Here is a 20,955-nt window from a genome sequence, read left to right as displayed (position 1 = left end):
TGGCATGTGCTCGTGAGCTCAATCGTGCTTGTGGATTTCCAGCCGAGCAGGTGGGTAGGTAGGTTAGATATCTCGCTGCACACTGTTGTAAGATTCTGGATTGCTCCATTCTTGAGGTAATTTAAGCTTGTAAGCTTGGCTGCCAGCGTCAAAAGGAGTCAATAGCTGTGAGGCTACTAACCTTGGGCAAGTTTGTCGAAGTCTGTTAAGACATTAGTACCAAAACTGGTTAATCGTAAATAGTTAGAAAAACTACTTTCTCCTCAAGTGTAGTTGTCTTTTTGCGCCCTGTTAAATGTTTATCTGAAAGTTATACGACTGCAGTAGCTTTATGAATATATGCTGGCACAAGCTCCTGCTCTAATTTGTCTTTACTTACTAGTTGATGCGCTACACTACTAGGAAGCAAGCATAACTAGTTGTGAGTGAAGGCAAACAACCATGTTTCACACGGGCTTTTTCCTTCTAAACAGAAATACTGTGCTTAGCTATTTCTTCCATCCTAACCTATCCAACATTCTTGGAGGTGGTGCATTACTTAGACAGATTTAATTGTCAGCTGTTACCCAGCAAAACTTTTGTAACCTCGAGTGGTGAGTGGCGCTTGCGCAATATGATGCAATAACTTTTTCATCGTAAGACAGTTCATAGCACTTGCCATGAAGTTGCTCACAGTTCTAAGATCAATTCTTTAGGGTATGACTAACAATAGCATCTAGCTGAACGGAGTCGAGCATATTCCTTGCCAACTGTCTGCTAGTGTGTCCCAATCATTTCCATAGACTCATTCTCTTGCTATTAACTTCTGAGAATCAGTGTTTACTAATAGCAATGGCCTGTTATTGATCTAATGGCTTTCTATTGTAGCAAGTTACACAGGCAATTCCGGCTAATAAAGTTGGCACAACAATCCAGTCAACAGCATCAGTTAGCGGAGGATTGACACAGACTCCTTCCGTGGCTGATACTAGTAGATCTTGTAGGGCAAGAAAGGGCGAAGCTGCAGCTAGCAGTAAGGCATCAGCGTCCATCAGCAGGCGGCACTCTGTAAAATCCAGATCGTTGGATATCGAGAAGCCAACAGGTAGTTCTTGTATCCTTGTTTGCTGTCTTGGCATCGATATACATGCCATCACCTGTGAGAGTTGGTATTAGCAAATTCGAAACATTTTGATTGATAGTTTCCCCTAATTGATGATTATGTACATCTGTCCTTGATTTCACTCTAAAGTCGAGAATATTCACACAAGTGGGGAGACTGTCACTGCTGATTTCCCTCCTCATAGGAATGCTTGGTTTTTTAGTTGTTGGCTATAAAAGATGATAAATGTTTGAGTGATGATAGCTATAGTATGGGGCTGTTCGGTCAGTTCCACTTGACTAGCCATGACCATTAATCAAACATAGCTAACTTGAGATATTAGCGTATGTTCTGACCTTTTCCTACTTAATCCTTGCTGTGGTGAATAAATTAGACTGTCAGTAACCATAGCTTCGGCCTTCGAGTGAATCTCTTGCTCTCTTGCTCGTTGACTGTCTCTTCTCCCTTCAGCCGGACTCTCCGCAGGCCTTACATCAGTGATTCGTAAAGCTCCGCGAACTACCAGTCCATGCCAAAGTCCTCCCGGTAAGAGGCGCAAGAGTGAGGAGCAGAAACCCATTCGGAAATCTGAAACCTCTTTTAATCTAGATTCACCAGTCACCGTCGAGAATGTAGTCGCCACAGGGTCATTTCTAACAGCAGCTTCTGCACTGGACATGAACGTTAAGAAGCAGAGATTACTTGCAGCTGTATCAGAACCAAACATACAACAAAGCGAGGCAAGCAGCGACGGCTGCCCCTCTTCCGGTGTCTCTGTCAACAATCTCAGTGGTGAACAAAGCCATTCCTTGGCTGTGCCTCCTCCTAACACTGTATCATCCCCTGCACAGTACATTGCTCAGCGAGTAGACAAGCGGTCAGACAGCAGTGTCGACGGCGTTTCATCGGGCTATAGCAGTGCCGCTACAACGGAAAGCACTGTTTCTCCAAGAGACCGAGATGGTCAGCGACTGCACCAATTAGTTCAGCCAAACTCAAGTACTCGCTTTCCCAACATTGCACCCGCGTCTCCTCTAACTACCACACATCTTCCTGCTGTATCTGGCACTCCTACAGCCGGCAAGTATCATAGTCCCAGTTCGATTTCATCGAATAAACTTCGTCCTGACTCAAGCAGTGGTGCCCCAAGCCCTCTCGTAATTGACACTAGTAAGGAGTCTCCTCTCGTACCTTACAGAGACCCCGAGTTGTTAAAGCGGGATGCTGAGGTGAGAAAGATGGCACACACACCATCAAATTCTCAAGCACCTCACCAGTCGGTACCGACTACAAGATCAATGCCGACAGCACCTGCTGGAGGCGTACCACCATTGGCTGGTGGACTTCCTACGGCAGCAGCAGCTGCTGCCATGCTCAACCCTCAGATGGCACAACAGTTGAACTTGAACATGCAACTCATGCATCAATATCAAATGATGGAACAGTACCGGCAGATACAAGCCATGAACCTAAACCCGTTGCAACAAATGACCCTCTTTCAGCAACAGGCTGTGCAACAGCAACTCGCCCTAGGCAACCTCTATGATAGGCAGACAAGGGCACCTGGCCTTCCGACCACAGCCCCCTGGATGATGATGTCTGGCTTCGGAGACAGCAAACCTCCACTGGTCAATGACCTTCAAAGAGAACAGGAACTGAGAGCTCTGGACCAAAAGGAACGGTAGGTATTCTTGTGCAGCCAAATACTAGATACATTAGTTTGCTAGTAGATTAGCGTGACTTAGTTCGCAATGCCAGCAAGTTTACTCTTCCGTGTGATGTGAATTGATTGGCTGGTATGCTTCATGATCCTTCGCTTGATCAATTCTTTTACAATGGCGGCTCATTGTCAGGTATGAATTAATTCAGCATTTAGCTTAGTTAAATGGCTGGTTGTGCTTACTAGCACCACATGTGGATCTTATCGGTCTGATCTTTAGTGCGGAACGAGCTGAGAGGGAAAAAGTTGCCAAGGAGAAGGCAGAGAAAGAACGACTAGAGAAGGAAAAAGAAAGGCAGCAAATGCAGGACAGACAAGAGCAAGCCCGTATTCTCATGGAGTCGGCGCAGTTGGCCGTTGACCAGCACTTCAGTGAAAGTTTGAGGAGGGTAAGCGTGCTTCATCTGTACGTTGCTTCTCTTGTTCTCTTTTCTGAACTCAGATCCTATTATTTTTAAATAATATATCGGAAAGGCTCTAAAACTCTGCAGACACTGTTACTCCTGTTGCACTTGGATGCGCATGAGCTGAGCTGCTAACAGACAGGGTAGGTTGGAATGGCTGTGAGTAATAATTACTAATGTCTCATCGATTGCATCATCTCACTGGGGATTGACTCTTTGTAGATGCCTCACTCAACCACAACATCTCCCAGCAACTCTGTCTACGCTATGATGAATATGTGCAATAAAAAGGGCTACATGGGTGCAGGAGACAGTGGCCAACCCCAAGACCTTTCTCTCAACAACAAACACAAAGATCAGCATCGGCAGGTAGGCACTTCAGCTCTTTTGTTCGGTTTACCCCATACTTATATTCAATGGCTGCGTTGCTTTGCCTGACACGTAGTACATCCCATTAGCATTCATTGCAGGAAGAAAGAGAGCAGCTTCCTCACTCATCAGCACATCTGCTTCCAGCAGCGCTCAACCTAAGTGATGACAAGAATAAACTGCTAGATCGGCCAAGGGACCACCTTATCAAATCAATACAGGCCGGCACGTCTGGCCAGCAAGCATCTTCTGAGGCTAAACTTGTTGAGGAACATTTTATAAAAGCTGGTCTATCAACGCAAGTTGCCTCATCAAAGCCTGAACAGGCTGCATACAGCTTATATGGATATCAGTCTCAGCCTTACCCTCATAAATATGTATCCAAGGATCAGCTACAGCAACAACTTTGTAAGGATGAAAAAACAGACAAATCTTCACCAAAGTTGCTTCTAGGAAAAGATTCAAATAAACGAATATCTCAAGGCGTACCGCCGCGAACAGCCACCGGTTCAGTAGAACCAGCGAATACACATGCGAGCTTCTCCAATCAATTAATACAGGAAGGACTCATACCGAACCCGGCCTATGCTTCTCATAGTTCAGTGGCTAGCAATGTCTCCAACAATGCCAGCAATAGTATGTCAGCATTGGTAAACATGAGCAAACATGCCGGTAGTCACATAGCTGACCGATTCGTCAAGGATAAATCACCTACTGTCAAATCTGAGCCTGTGTCGATCTCTAAAAACAATCAGCCGTCGCTGCCAACATCGGCAACACCTTCGTTGAAAACCCAGCCACCGTTATACAGGAGTTTTAGAGCATTTGTAGAGAACACAGTGACAAAAGCATTCTTTAAGTCCGATGAGGAGCAGAAGAAGGTAAGTCCAACCAGATCTCCTCCACCGGCAGCAACTGTCAAGTCTGAAAAATTAAGCAACGGGACAATTGACACCGACAGTGACACCTTGAGCGCGCCATCACCTACCTTGAGCATAAAAACAGAGGGAGCTGATTCAAAACCCTGTCACCCAAAGATGAAATTAAAAAAAGAATGGCTCCAGCGACACGCCGAAGGTGGTGTCATCTGTCCGACCTCTTCTTCATCACCTACCTCTGCGGCTTCAGGAACATTGCTCAACAGTAGTACTACATCTAATATGAGTGAAACAACCACCTCCGCCTCTGAAACTGAATCGGAACAACAGGTTGGTAGTTGTGACCGAGTTTACATCGCTTCGTGTGGTAACAAAGATATCACGGTTGTTATTGTGTATTTGGTGCTATGATCATTGAAAATATAACGTTATCGACATAGTAGACTAGATAATCAGTTGAAGCATAAAAATTTTGACAAAAGAAACAGCATTGCAGTGTTATTTCTTAGTCATATGGTGAAACGGCTATAGCATAAGATGAAAAATTGACACACACTTAGCTAGCCATCCAACTGTACAAGTCCCATGTTTTATGGTTGTCTGACCTCTGGCTATCATTATTAACTCTGTAACTGAGCCACATCACTTAGTAAGTAGTAAATTTGATGCTGGTGTTTTCAACTAGCTACTGACTACTAAAGCATGTTCATTCTATTAACTGCAAGCTGTAAAATAATTTCTATTCTGATTCGTGATCATGAAATGCATTTCATTGGCTAAGATTTTACTCACAAAAAAGTTGTAGTTGTAAAACCAAGTTGATGTTCCGCTCCGCTTTATGTAAACACTGTTTCGTGATAAAGCCTGATGTTTTGGTAATAGATAATGTTGCAGTATCAGGAAGAAGGGATGTGTTTAGTGAGTACGTTTAGTTGTCACAAGTCAATAGAAGCCTCGCTCGAGTCTGAACTTCAGTCATGGCTTGGACTTTATTTGTAGGGAAATCACAGGCAAAAATCTAAGAAACGCAAGTCAGACTCATCTATATCTACTCAAAATGGGCAAAGTAAGAAGTCAAAAAACTCTGAAGTCTCCTCCGGCCTACTAACTAAGAACATTTCTCGCTCGTCGGGTTCGTCACTGCAGCACAGCGGCAGTGTGTGGCCCGTTGCCGGAGGGGACGACTATACCCAGTGTTCTTACAATGACGAGCAAGACAGCATCAAACAACTTGCTGAAATAGCGCTTCGAGCTGACCGAATGGAAGGTATGCAGGCTTCTCGTGGCTTTGCAGAGTCATCGTTCAGCATTAAATGATGGTAAGGAGTGAGTTATCTAATAGAGTTCTTATTTATTATAGAAATCCCTTACGCTAGCAAGCCTCTGGTCAGGGTCAACATCACAACTTTGAAACGGACACTCGAGCCTTTCGTACAAGATGGCTCTTGCATAGAGATGGCTCCAAAGCTAACGAAATGTCGAGAGTGCCAAGTAACTCCCAATCAAAGAAACAAGAAAATACCCAACATATTTTGTCGCTTTTATGCATTTAGACAGTAAGTAGGCCTCTTTTTAATTGTTATACTTTGTCTGTTGTTCTTGACCTGCAATATAGCTCAGTATGCATTAGTTCAACGCTCCTAATATTCTGGGCATAAAATAATTATGGGAATAAGCAGTGTACGTAACTCTTACGCGTTTTCAATGTGTACTAAACGTTTACCCTGGCTGATCATATAGACAAAGCAAAGGGAAGCCTTTCATCCCCGTGATTCACTCAACTGCAACGTAGATAAATTGTTCTGATCATTGCGCAGTTGATATGGCCTTGCGAGTTAGTTCACGGTGGTGATTACAAGCAATGATCTATCTCATTACAAGCTGGCAAGCAGCGATGCCATGCATTCCTAGCCTTATAATGATGTAGCACTAGCTTCGCTCTCTCGTTACATAATCGTCACTAAAATATTGGCAGAGATAGGATTCGCTGGCCTTCGGTCAGTTATTTATAGCGCATTGGCAATTAAATCTCTGCACTACAGCCTGCCCACAATGCATCTGAACTGTTGTTTAATTGCAGTAACTGCTTATCCGTTTATTGTGTTATTCCAGTTGCTGGTCAAGATTTTTGACGACGTTTTTGCCAACGTTGACATTGGCATAGTTTCTTGATTTATTCCGTTTCAGGCTGAAGTTCAGCAGAACTGGACAAATATGTTTAGCCGGTTTCTGTGATCCATCCGAAGTTGAAGCAGATGATGTCACAATATGGCTGCCGCATATAACTTCTAAAAGCCGGCATATCGCTAAAGAGGACGTAAAGACAGCGAAATACATTATATCTAATGTTGGGGAGGAGTTCTGCAGGCTTGTTGAGCAAGAGCAGGAGTGCATTAACTGGTCAGGTACGTTAGCTTACAGTTCTAAAGACAGTTCATTGAGTGCTCGCTGACAATAGTATTCTTGGTTAAATAGATTTTTGTGTCGGCCCAAATGGCAAAGAGTCTAACTTCTAATGCTTGCGCCTGTTCTAATTCTTGCGCGTGTCGTTTGACACTTTTTTATCTTCTGCAAATAGGTTATACAGCGTGAGCTCTGCCTAAAAATTTGTTTATGCCAGAGTGCTACTCTTCCATAACACCCAGTACTTGGCACTCTTGCCTCTGATCATTTGTTTACTTGTTTTCTCTGTTGCATCATCTTGTGCAGGCTCAAATATGTAAAAATTCAATCAGGTGATGGATTGCGTTGCACACGAGCTTGGCAACTATTCCGACTAATGCCAAATCTTCTGTGAAAAGATCGTAATGAAAAAATAGATAGTACAGGCATTTTTTGTCTCTGATACAGGCAACAAGAGGGCATGGAAAAGAGCTGTGCAAGGAGTGAGGGAGATGTGTGATGTCTGTGACACAACTCTGTTCAACACTCACTGGGTCTGCCATCGATGCGGTTTTGTAGTCTGCATAGACTGTTACCGAGTGAAACGCAAGATTCAATCCAAAAACAGCAAAAACGTTTGCGAGGAGAATAGACGTTGGCTTACCTGTACGACTACTAGCAAGAACCATGAAGCTGATAAACTAATGTTGACATCAATAGTGCCTGCAGACGCACTAAAGATAGCTCGTAATCTCATACACCACGTAAGGCGAAAACACAGCATCAAGTCTCGCTGTTCTTGCACTCCTGATAAACTCTTATCTCCGGACTCACCTTCTGTGAACGGTGTCGAGAAACAGGTAAGAATTCCTCTTGAACCTATTGAACTCGAATACGTGTGACAGAAGATTGCTTGTAGGTTGCCTTTAGAAGTCATTATAATCGTCTCTCCTCTGTGCATCATGTGTTTGTATTGCAGCTGATAGTGTAAGCTCTGTACACTGGTTATGTCAGGGGTTTACAGTGTGGGCTCTGTACGCTGGTTGTGTTGGGGGTTTACAGTGTGAGCTCTGTACACTGGTTATGTTGGGGGTTCACTGTGGGGGCTCTGTACACTGGTTGTGTTGGGGTTTACAGTGTGGCCTCTGTACGCTGGTTGTGTTGGGGGTTTACAGTGTGAGGTATTTGTACTGGTTGTCAGGTGCTTATAGTGTAAGCTCTGTACACTGGTTGTGTTGGGGTTTACAGTGTGGGCTCTGTACGCTGGTTATGTTGGGGTTTACAGTGTGAGCTATGTGTACTGGTTGTCAAGTGCTTATAGTGTAAGCTCTGTACACTGGCTACTGAATAGGCGAATTCAATGATTGTCATCTAATTGTTTAAACGAGCATTTGCTTGTTTGCTAGTTGACAGGCGATATATATGATATACTATAATGATTGATAGCAAGAAAGTGTAGGTGAGGGGCCTTGTCTGTATTAGTCCTGCTGATAAAGCGGGTATGGTTGCCACGCGTGATAACCTCCTGTCTACCCACAGGATGTCTACAGGCAGTCAACTTATCTATCTACGTCGTTGGACAATAAGACTTTGAATACCTACTCGGACGATCCGCTTAGTCTGTTAGCCGATGTCGCTGCAATGGCGCCTACTACCAGCGCCCCTCCATCATCCACAGAGGTAGGAGCTAAGTCTCGACACGTATCACTAGATTTAATGTGATAAGATTACTCTGTGAACTTTACGCATGAGTAGTTGTTTGCTCAATGTTCACGCGGTGCAGATATGCTATAGGCCTATGAATGGCTTCATTTGAGCCATTGAGCCTAGAAACTTCTTCATTGAATGACTGCTATTGATCTGTCATGAGTCACGCGCCTCCACTAGCAGCCTTCGACTAACCTTGGCTAGCCTGCCCTGCTGCATATTCCTTATTTGTTCTGCTCTGTTTGTGCACACTGCAGTTTGCGTTGTTTGTTTAGGTAAAGTTAAATGGCAGCGGTATGGAAGAGGTGGAAAACCTGTCAGAGGTTGACGGTAAAAAACCTTGCACTACTCTACGAAAGTTGCTGACGAAAATTCCAGCCAACGGCGTGAGTTCAGACAAGGTAACTAAATGATTAGTAGTCAAAGCTGAGCGTTTGCTTGTTTCTCAAACAACTTGCTCGATGTGGGCGTAGTCGATCCAATTCAGTTCTTGTCTGGTCTTTGTCCACAGGTACATGACATAGTGAATACTGTAGTCGACCAAAGCGAAGGGAAAGGCCAGTCAGTCCAAGGGTGGGACGCGAATGAAAGCCCGCATGAGTTTGCTCACTATCAGCGCCGCAGCGGCACCTACCTTTCAGGTAAGGTGAAATTTGGTTAGGAATGGCATTGTACATAGTTCGCTTACCTCCAGTCAAACACTCCCCCATTGTTTTACACCACTCATACTGTAATTGCCTGCCTCTTACTTATTCAAGCACTTGACCGAATTGAATGAAGTTATTTAATACATTGTTTGAGCGCCTGACTGCCTTTCATTGATTAATCGATGCAATGATAGTAAGTATTCATTCTACTTTCACTGGCTCTCCGCTCCTTCTCATGAACTTCTAGTTTTGTCCATCATTCACTGTAGCTTGATTGGTCCGTTTATGTACAGGTATATATGCACTTACTAAATGTAAATATACTCGTATGCATAAGACTACATTGGTTCACTGTTTATGTGTAGGTCGTACTCAAGCAATACCCATTTGCTATCTCAAAGAAACCTCTCTACTCTATCCGGATGTAAAACACAGTTGGCTTTGTGAAGGCAAACTCCTTCGTCTGCTGGACCCTCAACACCCTGGCAATTTTGAACTTTTTACTCAACGCTGGACATTAGGTATGTTCTGGTTTTAGATTTATTCCATTTCACAAATATTGCTGGATTTAAAATAATTTCTTGACTGTGCATAGTTATGTTGAGTTCAGTCTGTGTTCCTATGATAAATATTGTACTCATTCTGACTGCAGCGTTATCGCTGCTGAGCTTAGAGCATCTGGTAAAATACACTTTATTGTGTCAAGTCTTGTGCAGATGACTGTTCAACTCTCTGAGGCAATTGTGTTTATCTTTCAAAAAGATCTCAGGTTATCCTCTATAGGTCTCCGTGTTCATCTCTCATAGAGATCAATGTTACTCCATCATAGATACCACTATTCTTTTCAAGACCATTGTTCATCTCTCATAGATATCAATGTTACTCCATCTTAGATGCCACTATTCGTTTCAAGACCATTGCTCATCTCTCATAGAGATCAATGTTACTCTATCATAGATGCCACTATTCTTTTCAAGACCATTGCTCATCTCTCATAGAGATCAATGTTACTCTATCATAGATGCCACTATTCTTTTCAAGACCATTGCTCATCTCTCATAGAGATCAATGTTACTCTATCATAGATACCACTATTCTTTTCAAGACCATTGCTCATCTCTCATAGATATCAATGTTACTCTATCATAGATACCACTATTCTTTTCAAGACCATTGCTCATCTCTCATAGAGATCAATGTTAATCTTTCTTAGAAATGAGTGATTGGTCTCAGATATGCTCAGATCTTTTATGGAGATCAGTGTTTGCATATAATTCGAGGCAGTGTTCATTTTGAAGACCTCGCGTTATTTTTTATTCTATATTTCCTCCATTTATGGTTGACAGGCATCGGGTAGCAGGTGTTGACAGTACGTCCTGGCTATTTGGCTGTGTTGTGGTTTAATGTTGGCAACCCATTGCATCCATGCTTATAGAGTTAATACTTGTATCTATGCATACCATTGATAAGAACTGACTTCTGTTGTACAATCTCATCAAAATAAATGGTCTTTTGTTGTCAGGCCAACCAGTTATTGTCTCAAATGTGTCCAATCATATGGAAGTTGAAGAGTTGTGGACTCCCAAAGCATTTAGCAAAGAATTTGGCCATATCCGACATGATCTCATAGACTGCCGAAGGAATGAGCCTTTGAGTGGCTACCAGATTAAGTGCTTCTGGGATGGCTTCGAGGATCAATCAAGTAAGTTATCGACCTCTAGTCGTGTTCGTCATCTTGTCTCACCTGCTCGTCGGTGCAGGTTCTTATAACATCTCAGCTGAGTTTGTTCCGCAATTCGCATCTGATATCAAGTTTATTGGTCTAGTCAGTTGTTGCTACTGTTGCCTGACACTGTAACTACTCGCTGATGCTTTCTAAAATTATTCTGCATGTGTCAAACACGAGCTACCTGTGTATAAGGTGACGAATAGCCATAGGATATCTTAAGTACAGATAATTCACATTCTGTGAGAATCTGAACTGTGTGATAAGACCTTGTTTGCCTCCAGATACTGCTTAGGCATACTTATATAGCTGTTATTAATTGTGCAATAAATAGTACTCAGGCAGGCGGTGTGACCTTGTACTTCCTATCACTATAAGGTGTGCTATTGATTTGAAGCAGCTAGTAACAGTCTGAAAGAATTAATTAATAAAACATTGCTCTGATTGTTTTTCCTCGCGTTTATATAGATCATACAACATTTGCTACAGTTAATTTCTACAGCTGCCCTTCTTACTGGACTCTCCCCTAGCTGATATCCCCACTCCAACCTCAGCTAACATTCGGCCATTTTGGTAACGATGGTTGTTGCTATTCTTTCAGAGAGACTAACCGACGCTGATGGTCAACCGCTCATTCTCAAGCTTAAGGATTGGCCTACAGCGGAGGATTTTGCCGAGTCAATGCCGTCACGCTTTCAAGACTTGATGGCAGCTCTGCCGATGCCCCAATATACACAGCGCAATGGGGATCTTAATCTGGCCAGCAGGCTCCCGGAGTTCTTTGTCAAACCTGATCTTGGACCAAAAATGTACATTGCTTATGGATTGGCAAAGTATCCCCAAAGTGGCACAACCAATCTGCACCTCGACGTCTCAGATGCGGTTAATGTCATGGTCTTCGTAGCCAATGAGGAGCAATTGAAAGAAGGTAATGCCAACGTCGTTCACTAGAGGGTTATAGAATTGTTGTGTCACTATTTGTTATAGTCGAGTTGAACGAACGGGGTATCGGGCATTAGAAAGCGTTTTAGCTTGTAAAATAGATGATAGTGAACCAGATGTCCGAATTGCGAATTTAACATGCATTATTTTCATGTATCTGTTAAATACAAGATGATAGGATAATACAGGTGTAATTTCAATCATTTGCAATTGAGAAAATGAAATTATTTAACAGATGTGATGCGGTTGATCGATGAGTCGGATTGTGATGAATTGATGAAGAGACGAATCACGGAGGACCATGAGACTCCTGGTGCCCTATGGCACATCTACGATGCTTGTGATGCCGACAAAATGCGGGATTTGCTTAACAAGGTATTTTCAATTCTGTGTTCTTATAAATCTTAAGTTTTAATCTATTCTAATACGGTGTAACCTTGACTTAGAAAGTTAATCAATGTAACTCAAATCATTTGATCACTAATACAGTCATACTTCGACTTACGAGCTTAATGCGTTCCGAGACTGAGCTCGTATGTCAATTTACTCGCATGTTGGTGCAATTTATTTATATATAGAACAATTAAATATATATTGATTGGTTTCCATACTCTAAAAATGCAAATAAAACACTCGAAACAAGATATTGTAACAGAAAAAAACATGTTGGTTATTGTCCTAATTTACCACATACTTTCAAAAAGCAACAAATAAAAAATAATGCAAGGAAATGTGATTAATTGAAATATAAAATTAAATAGGCCTACGTACATACAATAGCAGCTAACGCTAGCATTTGCCAGAGAGGGAGATATAAGCTATCCTTCACTACAACAGTTGACTTTAATAAATTTAGATTTTATCAAAGTCTTAAAAGACAAACTTAGAAGCTAACCTAAAAGCAAATTTTCATTTTTAACTTAATTAACGTAATTGAAATTTCTTCGGCGTTCGTAGTTTAACGTTTCTCGCTGGTTTGCTAATTTTTCCTTTGTTTCGCTTTCACGACTAGCCGGCCGTTTTAAGATAAACCTATCTAAGGACGTTTGCCTTTGTCGCCCTTTCAACATGTTGCAAGGGCGACATGTTTGGATTAAGACGAACTCAGGTGTCGTCACAAAGGGTTAATGCACGACCAATCGCCAGCTTGGCCGAATGTCTATTTTTATAGTTTTGATAGACAGAACCGGCCTTTTCACAACGTAGCATCGTTTCAGTTATGTTGTCACCGGCCAATTGATTATCTTTTATCCCATGCCTGAGCAGTCTCTCCATCAGCGGTCGTGAAGATCGCCGCGCCATTTAGAAACTACGATTAGTCCTTTTGCGAACTAAATGCCCTGAATATAATCCTTCTGTTTGATAATTGTGGATGTATTTCTGTCATATTGTTGAGCTAGCTCAATCACCCATACACATTTCGCATATTTTTTAATAATTTTTCGTTTAATATCAATTGTTATCATTTGCTTTTTCTTTGCATTATCTTTCATTTTACTGGCAAACTTTCGGTCTACGCACAGCACTTTTAATTCACATAATTCTGCACTGAAAATCGCGCACAAAAACACGGTACAAAAGTATAACCCGAGCAGTTGAAAAATACAGAGTGATGCTGTTCTCATAAAACACATCCGGCATACTTGGCAACTGAGTCACGTGCTCGTATCTTAAACATGGCTCGTATGTTAGTGCTAAAACGTGCTTAAAAGCTTGCTCGTATCTCAAGTTTCTCGTACGTTGGGGCACTCGTAAGTTAAAGTATTACTGTAGTTCAGGTGGTATCAGAGGCGGGCGATACGCATCTGAGAAAACGATTTCTTTTTGTGCTGTCAGCAATACATACAACAATTAACAAAAGACCGAGAGATGACAGCTTAAACAGCTACAAAAAACAATACTTCAAAATCATATTGGCCTGCCTTGTCAATAGAACACAACTGCCATATTTAGTAATATGTACATTTTTAATAGAAAAACCAATCCACAAGACAAATTAATGGCGGAAATTGTGATTCGCGTACAAGAAAAAGGACAGATGGACATTAGTGGAAAATAGTGTCAAATATATTACCGAGGCATAGGCTTGTGGGCAAATACTACGAAAAAGCATTAAATTAAAAAAACATTTTTTAGAAGCGAATCCTAGCAATGCCGTTTTATATGGTAAAGAATAGACTGTGTTTAATCTAACTCATATTAAGAAGGATTACTAGTATTTTATAAATAAATCCCTATATGTCATATCATGTAATTTTGATTTGCAATGTCTTTTTGGAGTTGAATTTTATTAAAATTCATGTCATGAAAAACGTTACCGCCATTCAAGTCGAGAATGGATTTTCAAGCTGGAAATTTAATGTCAAATTTTCGATTCATTCACAGGAAGTTACAGTATATAAAACTGTAAAGAAACTAAATTATGTGTGCAAAACTTGATAAAGTAAAGATTGATAAAATGAGACAGGTTGTAGCTTTGGTGCTACAGAATACAGATGGTGCATCGGTGAGGGCGCGGATAGAGATACAAAACTATTTCAACCGGGAAATTTATAAGTTCTTGACTTATTGTTTAGTTTTTACATTTGATTTTTCATTATCACGCTAAGCCCTCCCCTCTTTCGCTCGCTTTTGGTTGTTTTCTTTCACATCACTTTTGTTTTTTTCGGGTTAACTACTTGACAGTTTCGAAGATTCTTCTAAAGAATTAATCCAAAAAAGTTGGCTTCTATTTTGGATTATTTGTTGTTTTCAGCCTTCTGCTATCATTTTCACTCATCTTCTTGAATTAGTTTAAAACATAAGGTATGAAGGCTGTTTGACATTGTTTAAAACTATGTGAAGAAGAAGTTCATATATATATAGATTTACAATTTATGACTGCCGTATGTTGGAAATAACTTTTTATGTCAATACAAGTATTTGCTCAAACTTTGCACTGTCTGTCAAAAAGATTGTATACCTAAATGATCAATTGTAAACTAAGATTTGACAGTAAATGTAATGCTGGTAGAAGTACGAGTTGGAGTTGTGTTACCATCCATGTAAATAGTTCCAACAATTGCGTAATGTTAAGTAGTTTTCATTACTACAAATTCAGACACTTTCATTCTTTCAAATGAAGGCCTGCCTATATATCAATAACATCCAGTGAAACTGAGAGACAAAAAGTGCATTTTAAAATGCAAGTCTTTGCCTTCATTTGTAAAAAAGGTTTAGTTTGCACAATTCAGCTTGAAGATGTAATTGATTGTATTCAATTGATATTGATATCCAATGTATTGGATTCAATTGATTCTATCAAAAAGTATAGGTATTATATGTTTGAGGTAGTCTGACTGGTAAGATTTTTCAAGATTAAAATCAACAAAACTTTATCGCTATTAACTCTTTCACTGCCGTAGACGCATTTATGCGTTTTCTATCAACTTTCCCAGCAATTGCGTAGTAACTTGCTTTTATTATTCGTTGACAGAATAACCAACGATCTTTATAACTTTCATGGTATTGACAGTGTTGTCCGAAAATTTCTCTATAAAATTAGCCTACAATAGCGAATCAACTTTAAATTTTTGTTTGAGAATTTCGATTTTAAAAAATAAGTTTTGTTAGTACCTTCCGAGTTAGAAAACAAATAACTACATGTGTTGATGACATTATACCCGATTCAGATTTAGATTTTCGTGATTACACAGATATTTAAATAGCAGCACTATTTAATTAATTGACTGACTCTGATGGTGATGAAAGTAATAGTTTTATAAGAATAAAGAGGATTGCAGAGGATGGTTTTAGCTTCGTAGCAATCAGAGCATCACATAGCTTTATCAATGCGCAAGCATAGATACATTGAATTTTTTGCGTAGCAGTGTTTGTTAACATGTTGACAAAATAAAATATATAACAAAAACGTTCTAGATAGAGTTTGAAATTGAAAAAGTATTGTATACATATCATGCAGTAATATCGATAATTTTCGGTAAAATGGCTGGCAGTAGGCCGATAGCTAAATTTGTACATGGACGGCAGTGAAAGGGTTAAAACGCTCTGAAAAATATAGGTGCCGAGACTTGCCCAAAATGATGTACATATATAGTAAGAGAGCTTGTCTCTCTCTTCTCTCCCTTCTCTTTCTCTTCTCTCTCTTCTCTCTCTCTCGTATTCACATTGGCTATTGTGATAGAAGTGGAGTCATACGCAGGTATATTGGCATATATTTTATTTTGTATTTGCTCATGATTGATAGGATAAAATTTTTAATCTAGCTACAGATACATTATTATGAATGTCTTAAACGTCTCTAATAAAGGAAATTCATAACTTGTCATATTAGTTTCCTCTAAATGCTGTGTAAACATCTGAGTACCGACTCCGTTTCTGCCAGTCAATGATAATTAGGTCGTCGAATTAACTCATTTCATCGCGGTCTTTATATCAGCGAAGTTCTCAGTTGCTACCCACACTGGAAACTAGTTACTAGATAAAATAAGCAAGTCGCATCTTTGAAAAAGTATGTTCAAATATATGGAGAAACCAACTGAATTCCTAAAAAGTCATGTATAGTCAGTGTTAGCTAGTCATTACTAGCATCAATTTGTAAAAAAGAATTTACGGCATATTTGATTTGTTTATTCCAGTACAAAACATGGTTTTTTGAGTTGACCAAAATAGCGAATGCAAAATAATGTCAATTTTTTCAAAATTAGTTAACCCACCGATTCTGGCAAAAAGTTGATAAAGCCATTTTTGCACCTGGTTGGTGGTTTGTGGCATGGACTCGCCTGTTTTCATTTAGTAGTGTGGAGCATAAAGCTTTTCGAGTAGCTCTTAATATTTGGCCCGTTAGAAGAGTTATACAAAAGTACCTGTCAATTCAATACAGCTCTGATTACACTCCATAAACCCATCTCTCAGACAAGATTTTGGCACAGGTGGCGACGGGGCTATGATCTATTCAATATGTTCTGCAAATCATGTTTTGCATTATCTTCAAAAAACTTTTATTATAGAAATTTTATAAGCCAAAAAATTTTCATCTCAGCAAAAAGTTTTCATTAAAACATCCATCCAAGTCGTGGCCACGCACATAGCTTCAGCTCGTATAATAGGACAAATTACTCTACTGCAGTAAATTCAAACTCTGTATGTATGTACAGTCAAAAATGGATAACTCGAACTTCAAGGGACCGAGCAAAAGTGTTCGAATTATCAGAGCATTCAAGTTATCAGAGCACTGTCACAAGTCCATATATTTACTTATTTATTAGTAGATACATGTACATATACAAACTATAATATAAATCAAAAGCACAAATGGCTTGTTTCAAATTAAATGCTTCTAATGTAAAGTTTAAAACGTTTTCATGAAAAAGTATAGAGATTTTTCTATCACTTGAGATTGGTTTGTTGTTTGAGGTGATGTTATTGCCAGGACGTTTTTCAGATTGACATTGGCAAAACTTGATCGTTGCTGAAATGCTCAAAAGAAAAGACATTTTTTTCTTTTGGGGTTTTACCCACGATCAATTTTGCCGTTTTTTCTTGAAGTTTATGCAGATTACCTTACTTTACCTGGGATTCGTTAAGAGCAACACTCCAAGGCAGTTCAATTAGAAGTTTTACGAGGTTTTACGGTACATTGTATATCACTCACGCTTTTTTAATAGATACTTATTGAATGTACACACGTATTCTGTGTTTAGGTCAAACGATGAATAGTTTTTTGTAGCTCAGACAACGTATATGTTTAATTACAACATTTTTAAGACGTTTTAAACATTCAACATTCCGACGTTGATTCAACACGGAATCAACGTCGGAAAACTATTCATCACGGGCTAGCCGAGTCACACACTCAAGGATTTTCGCCACGCACATACAAAACAACATGCGATTTTTGTTTTGTATGTGCGTGGCGAAAATTCTTGCGCGCGTGACCCGGCTAGCCCGTGCTATTCATCGTATCGCAGTATAAATCAAATTTCACCAAACTTTTAGAAAAGTCGTTGACAAAAATATTTTGCCGATGGTGGTAATAACGACGCTTATGAATTACGAAAAGATGAAGTTTACCTCTATGGCTTTGAATAAAGTGATTTTCTAAAGCGAAAACAACCGTTTCGGTAGCTGTTGGGCAAAAAAACAGTTCGAATTAACAGTGTTGAGTTCGAGTTATCTATAGCAATTTATCATTACGTGGGAACGGACCAAAGGAAATGTTCGAATTAACCATGTGTTCGAGCTATCCGTGGACGAGTTATCCATGTTTGACTGTATCTGGATATTCCTCTTCATCTTTAGTCCTAAAATATGTATATAGCTATTACTATGTTGTATACGCAGATTGGTAGTGATCGCCACTCTTGGTCTTGTAAGTCCTTCTGGATATGTCCAAAATACCAATGATCTGTAGGTGCATGATTTCCTTTCTTTACATACCACGGTGTACATCTCGTGTTCCTGCAGCCTTTCAGATGGTTTTAGACACTCCGCATCTGGATACTTGGGTACTAACAAAAAATTAAATTTTTATCATCTTCAGGTAACTTATTGAATGTATAGTAAAATTATCAGCAATAAAAATACAATTAACTACAAACTTACCACCTAATGCTCAGAAAACTCTTGGAGACACCTTCGCTAGTACTTGAAGCTTCGTTCAAATTTTGTTCCTCAATGGAACGTGTCGATGCAGCAATTTAGTAAATTAACGATGTCAATTAATTCAGTAAATTAGCGATATAGTAATTCAGTAAATTCTGTAACTTCGAGATCACAAACAACACCTTTTCCTAGCGAAAACATTTATTATGACTTATATACAAAACTGCTGATGATTGACTAAAGAAGAGATAGTATATTTATTGCTCACGGACTCTTTCATATACGCTTACTATATACCTCATGAATAAAGCTCCCGCTTGAATATGAGCGTTTCAAAAAAGGATCTCATTCAAACGCATACATCTCTAAACAGGGCTGGTCTACAAAGCCAAAAATGACATCAAATTGTAGCTGATGTTTTAGCCTTATATTGGTCATAATTTCATTTGAATGACTTCAATAGTGCAATCACATTTTTAAGCTTATTTGTTTGCTCATGTTCGCAGCCATCAAAAAAGTTTTTCTTTTATAATAATGCGATTTGTTAGCCATAAAGTGTGACTGCGTAGTAATGATGGTCATTGGCATGCATAATTGGCACATACATATGTTCCTACAAGTAAATTGGTCCATGAGGAAATTACTCCATATTAAGATAGTCTTCCCATAATTGTTTTTTTCCAATATGAATAGACACTGCTTGTCATGCCTCTATTGGGCAACCAATCATTGCACTTCAATTATAACCTGTTCCCTATTAACATGGGAACGGGTGGCGATTGACGTGTACACATCTTTTCTCGTAGGTCATTAAAACAAATCGAGTCATATTGTCATAATTATTTTGTAAAAGAGCGTTTTTAACTACATAACATGTTTTGAAGGTCTGTAAAATATTTCTGCATTATTTAAATTTGAACACAATGAGCATAAGTTGCAGTTTTATCATTTTGAGGTTGATTGCAGGTAGCATATAATTGATGATAGAATAGGGATGGCAGGTATTGTAGTAAAGTTACATGTCGGCTGAATACAATACACAGTTGATGATGAGCATCTATATTTTGTGGCAGGTTGCATTGGAATTGGGAATGGAACTAGAGCCATATCATGACCCAATACATGACCAGCAGTTCTACTTAGACAAGCATCTGCGACAAAGATTAGCTGATGAGTACGGCGTCTATGGTTACCCTATACTCCAGTGCGTTGGTGATGCTGTTTTTATACCCGCGGGAGCACCGCACCAGGTGGGTTGTATTGAATAAAAGTTCTCTCCCTTGAAGCAATTTGTGAAGTTTTTAAACTTTTTGTGCTTTTGGTAGAGATTTGTCTCCAAAAAAACTTGATAAACCTTCTTGGGACTATATTTTTCTGCTTTCATGAAGACTACTACAGGTTGATTTAGGAAGCGTTCTGTTGTGATAGTTCAAGTACATGATAATGGACACGACCATAATCATTTGAATCTACCATGTATGTACTATGGTCATGTCTAGCCAGGCTAAAAATTCATATTATCATAGTTCTTTCATTGTGCTACACGCAAACATAGTACTGCTTTACAGAGGAAGTTGTAAAAGTATACGGATACCTAGATGTTGAAAAACAGTTACATGTTGATCCATTTCACAGTTGAACATGTTAAATTAAGTCCAGTTCAAATGGTCAGTATGGCATTGTGCATGTTTTTCAAATGTATTGAGTTGGCAATTGCTTCAGTTATTCGTTAACGTCATCTATTTACAGGTTCAAAACCTAAATGGATGCATAAAAGTCGCAGAAGATTTCGTCTCACCGGAACATCTCCATCACTGCTTCAACTTGACTCAAGAGTTTCGACATTTGTCGAATACACACACTAATCATGAAGATAAGCTACAAGTCAAAAATATAATATATCACGCCATCAAAGACGCTGTCGCTGTGCTAGACCAGAATGACCCAGTAAGCTGAGGGCAGCATTTTGTCAAGTCACTAGTTATATTTAATAAAATCGCTAACACTTGCATCGGAAGCTAGGTTTTCTGTTTATAATTATATAAATATTGTTGCAAATGTAAATAGTGCAGAAGATATATAGGTTTCTTTTTTGCCTTTAAATGGCAGCCAACTTGTACAGCGTGTGCTTATTACCATACTTCAAAGCGGTTTGTTCATACAACGATTCTGATAGCAAGCTAAACACTTGTACTGCACCGCCCATGTCACAAATCCAATATTTTTACTATTTTGGAGGCATATGATAGATGGCTAGTCTCTTATGTCAAACCATGTACAGATTTGTTTAGCCTTACTAATATGTTCTTTGCTTTTTACAAACTGTTTAGCTTTGATTTATATTGGAATTGTCTGATGTTGCGGCAATATACAAGTATCAACAGGGCATGACAGTATTTTCATAAGTTTCTAATCATCAGACACGAATGTGCTTCTGCTATACGACTAGCAACTGTCAGCGAATCCACAATATTTTTACTTGTGATTGTAGAAAAT

General features: G+C 39.6%; 1 protein-coding gene across 1 annotated transcript in view; it reads left to right on the top strand.

Annotated features, from left to right (window-relative positions):
- The window catches only part of LOC137385518 (probable JmjC domain-containing histone demethylation protein 2C), a 53,232-nt gene extending 32,387 nt beyond the window's left edge, over nt 1-20,845 (top strand). The window contains exons 7-24 of the mRNA XM_068071996.1: nt 868-1,084; nt 1,553-2,762; nt 3,022-3,190; nt 3,428-3,574; nt 3,676-4,782; nt 5,452-5,719; nt 5,813-6,008; nt 6,640-6,884; nt 7,303-7,694; nt 8,374-8,514; nt 8,817-8,942; nt 9,053-9,182; nt 9,554-9,709; nt 10,711-10,890; nt 11,516-11,842; nt 12,092-12,231; nt 19,533-19,709; nt 20,209-20,845. Coding sequence (XP_067928097.1) covers nt 868-1,084; nt 1,553-2,762; nt 3,022-3,190; nt 3,428-3,574; nt 3,676-4,782; nt 5,452-5,719; nt 5,813-6,008; nt 6,640-6,884; nt 7,303-7,694; nt 8,374-8,514; nt 8,817-8,942; nt 9,053-9,182; nt 9,554-9,709; nt 10,711-10,890; nt 11,516-11,842; nt 12,092-12,231; nt 19,533-19,709; nt 20,209-20,415 — 5,535 coding nt within the window. The 3' untranslated portion in view covers nt 20,416-20,845. The remainder of the gene's footprint in view (nt 1-867; nt 1,085-1,552; nt 2,763-3,021; nt 3,191-3,427; nt 3,575-3,675; nt 4,783-5,451; nt 5,720-5,812; nt 6,009-6,639; nt 6,885-7,302; nt 7,695-8,373; nt 8,515-8,816; nt 8,943-9,052; nt 9,183-9,553; nt 9,710-10,710; nt 10,891-11,515; nt 11,843-12,091; nt 12,232-19,532; nt 19,710-20,208) is intronic.
- The last annotated feature ends 110 nt before the right edge of the window (nt 20,846-20,955 follow it).

The sequence above is a fragment of the Watersipora subatra genome, chromosome 1 (assembly GCF_963576615.1).
Source record: "Watersipora subatra chromosome 1, tzWatSuba1.1, whole genome shotgun sequence".
Lineage (NCBI taxonomy): Eukaryota > Metazoa > Bryozoa > Gymnolaemata > Cheilostomatida > Watersiporidae > Watersipora > Watersipora subatra.
Note: the sequence above shows the minus strand (reverse complement) of the source record. Positions and strands in the feature narration are given on the sequence as shown.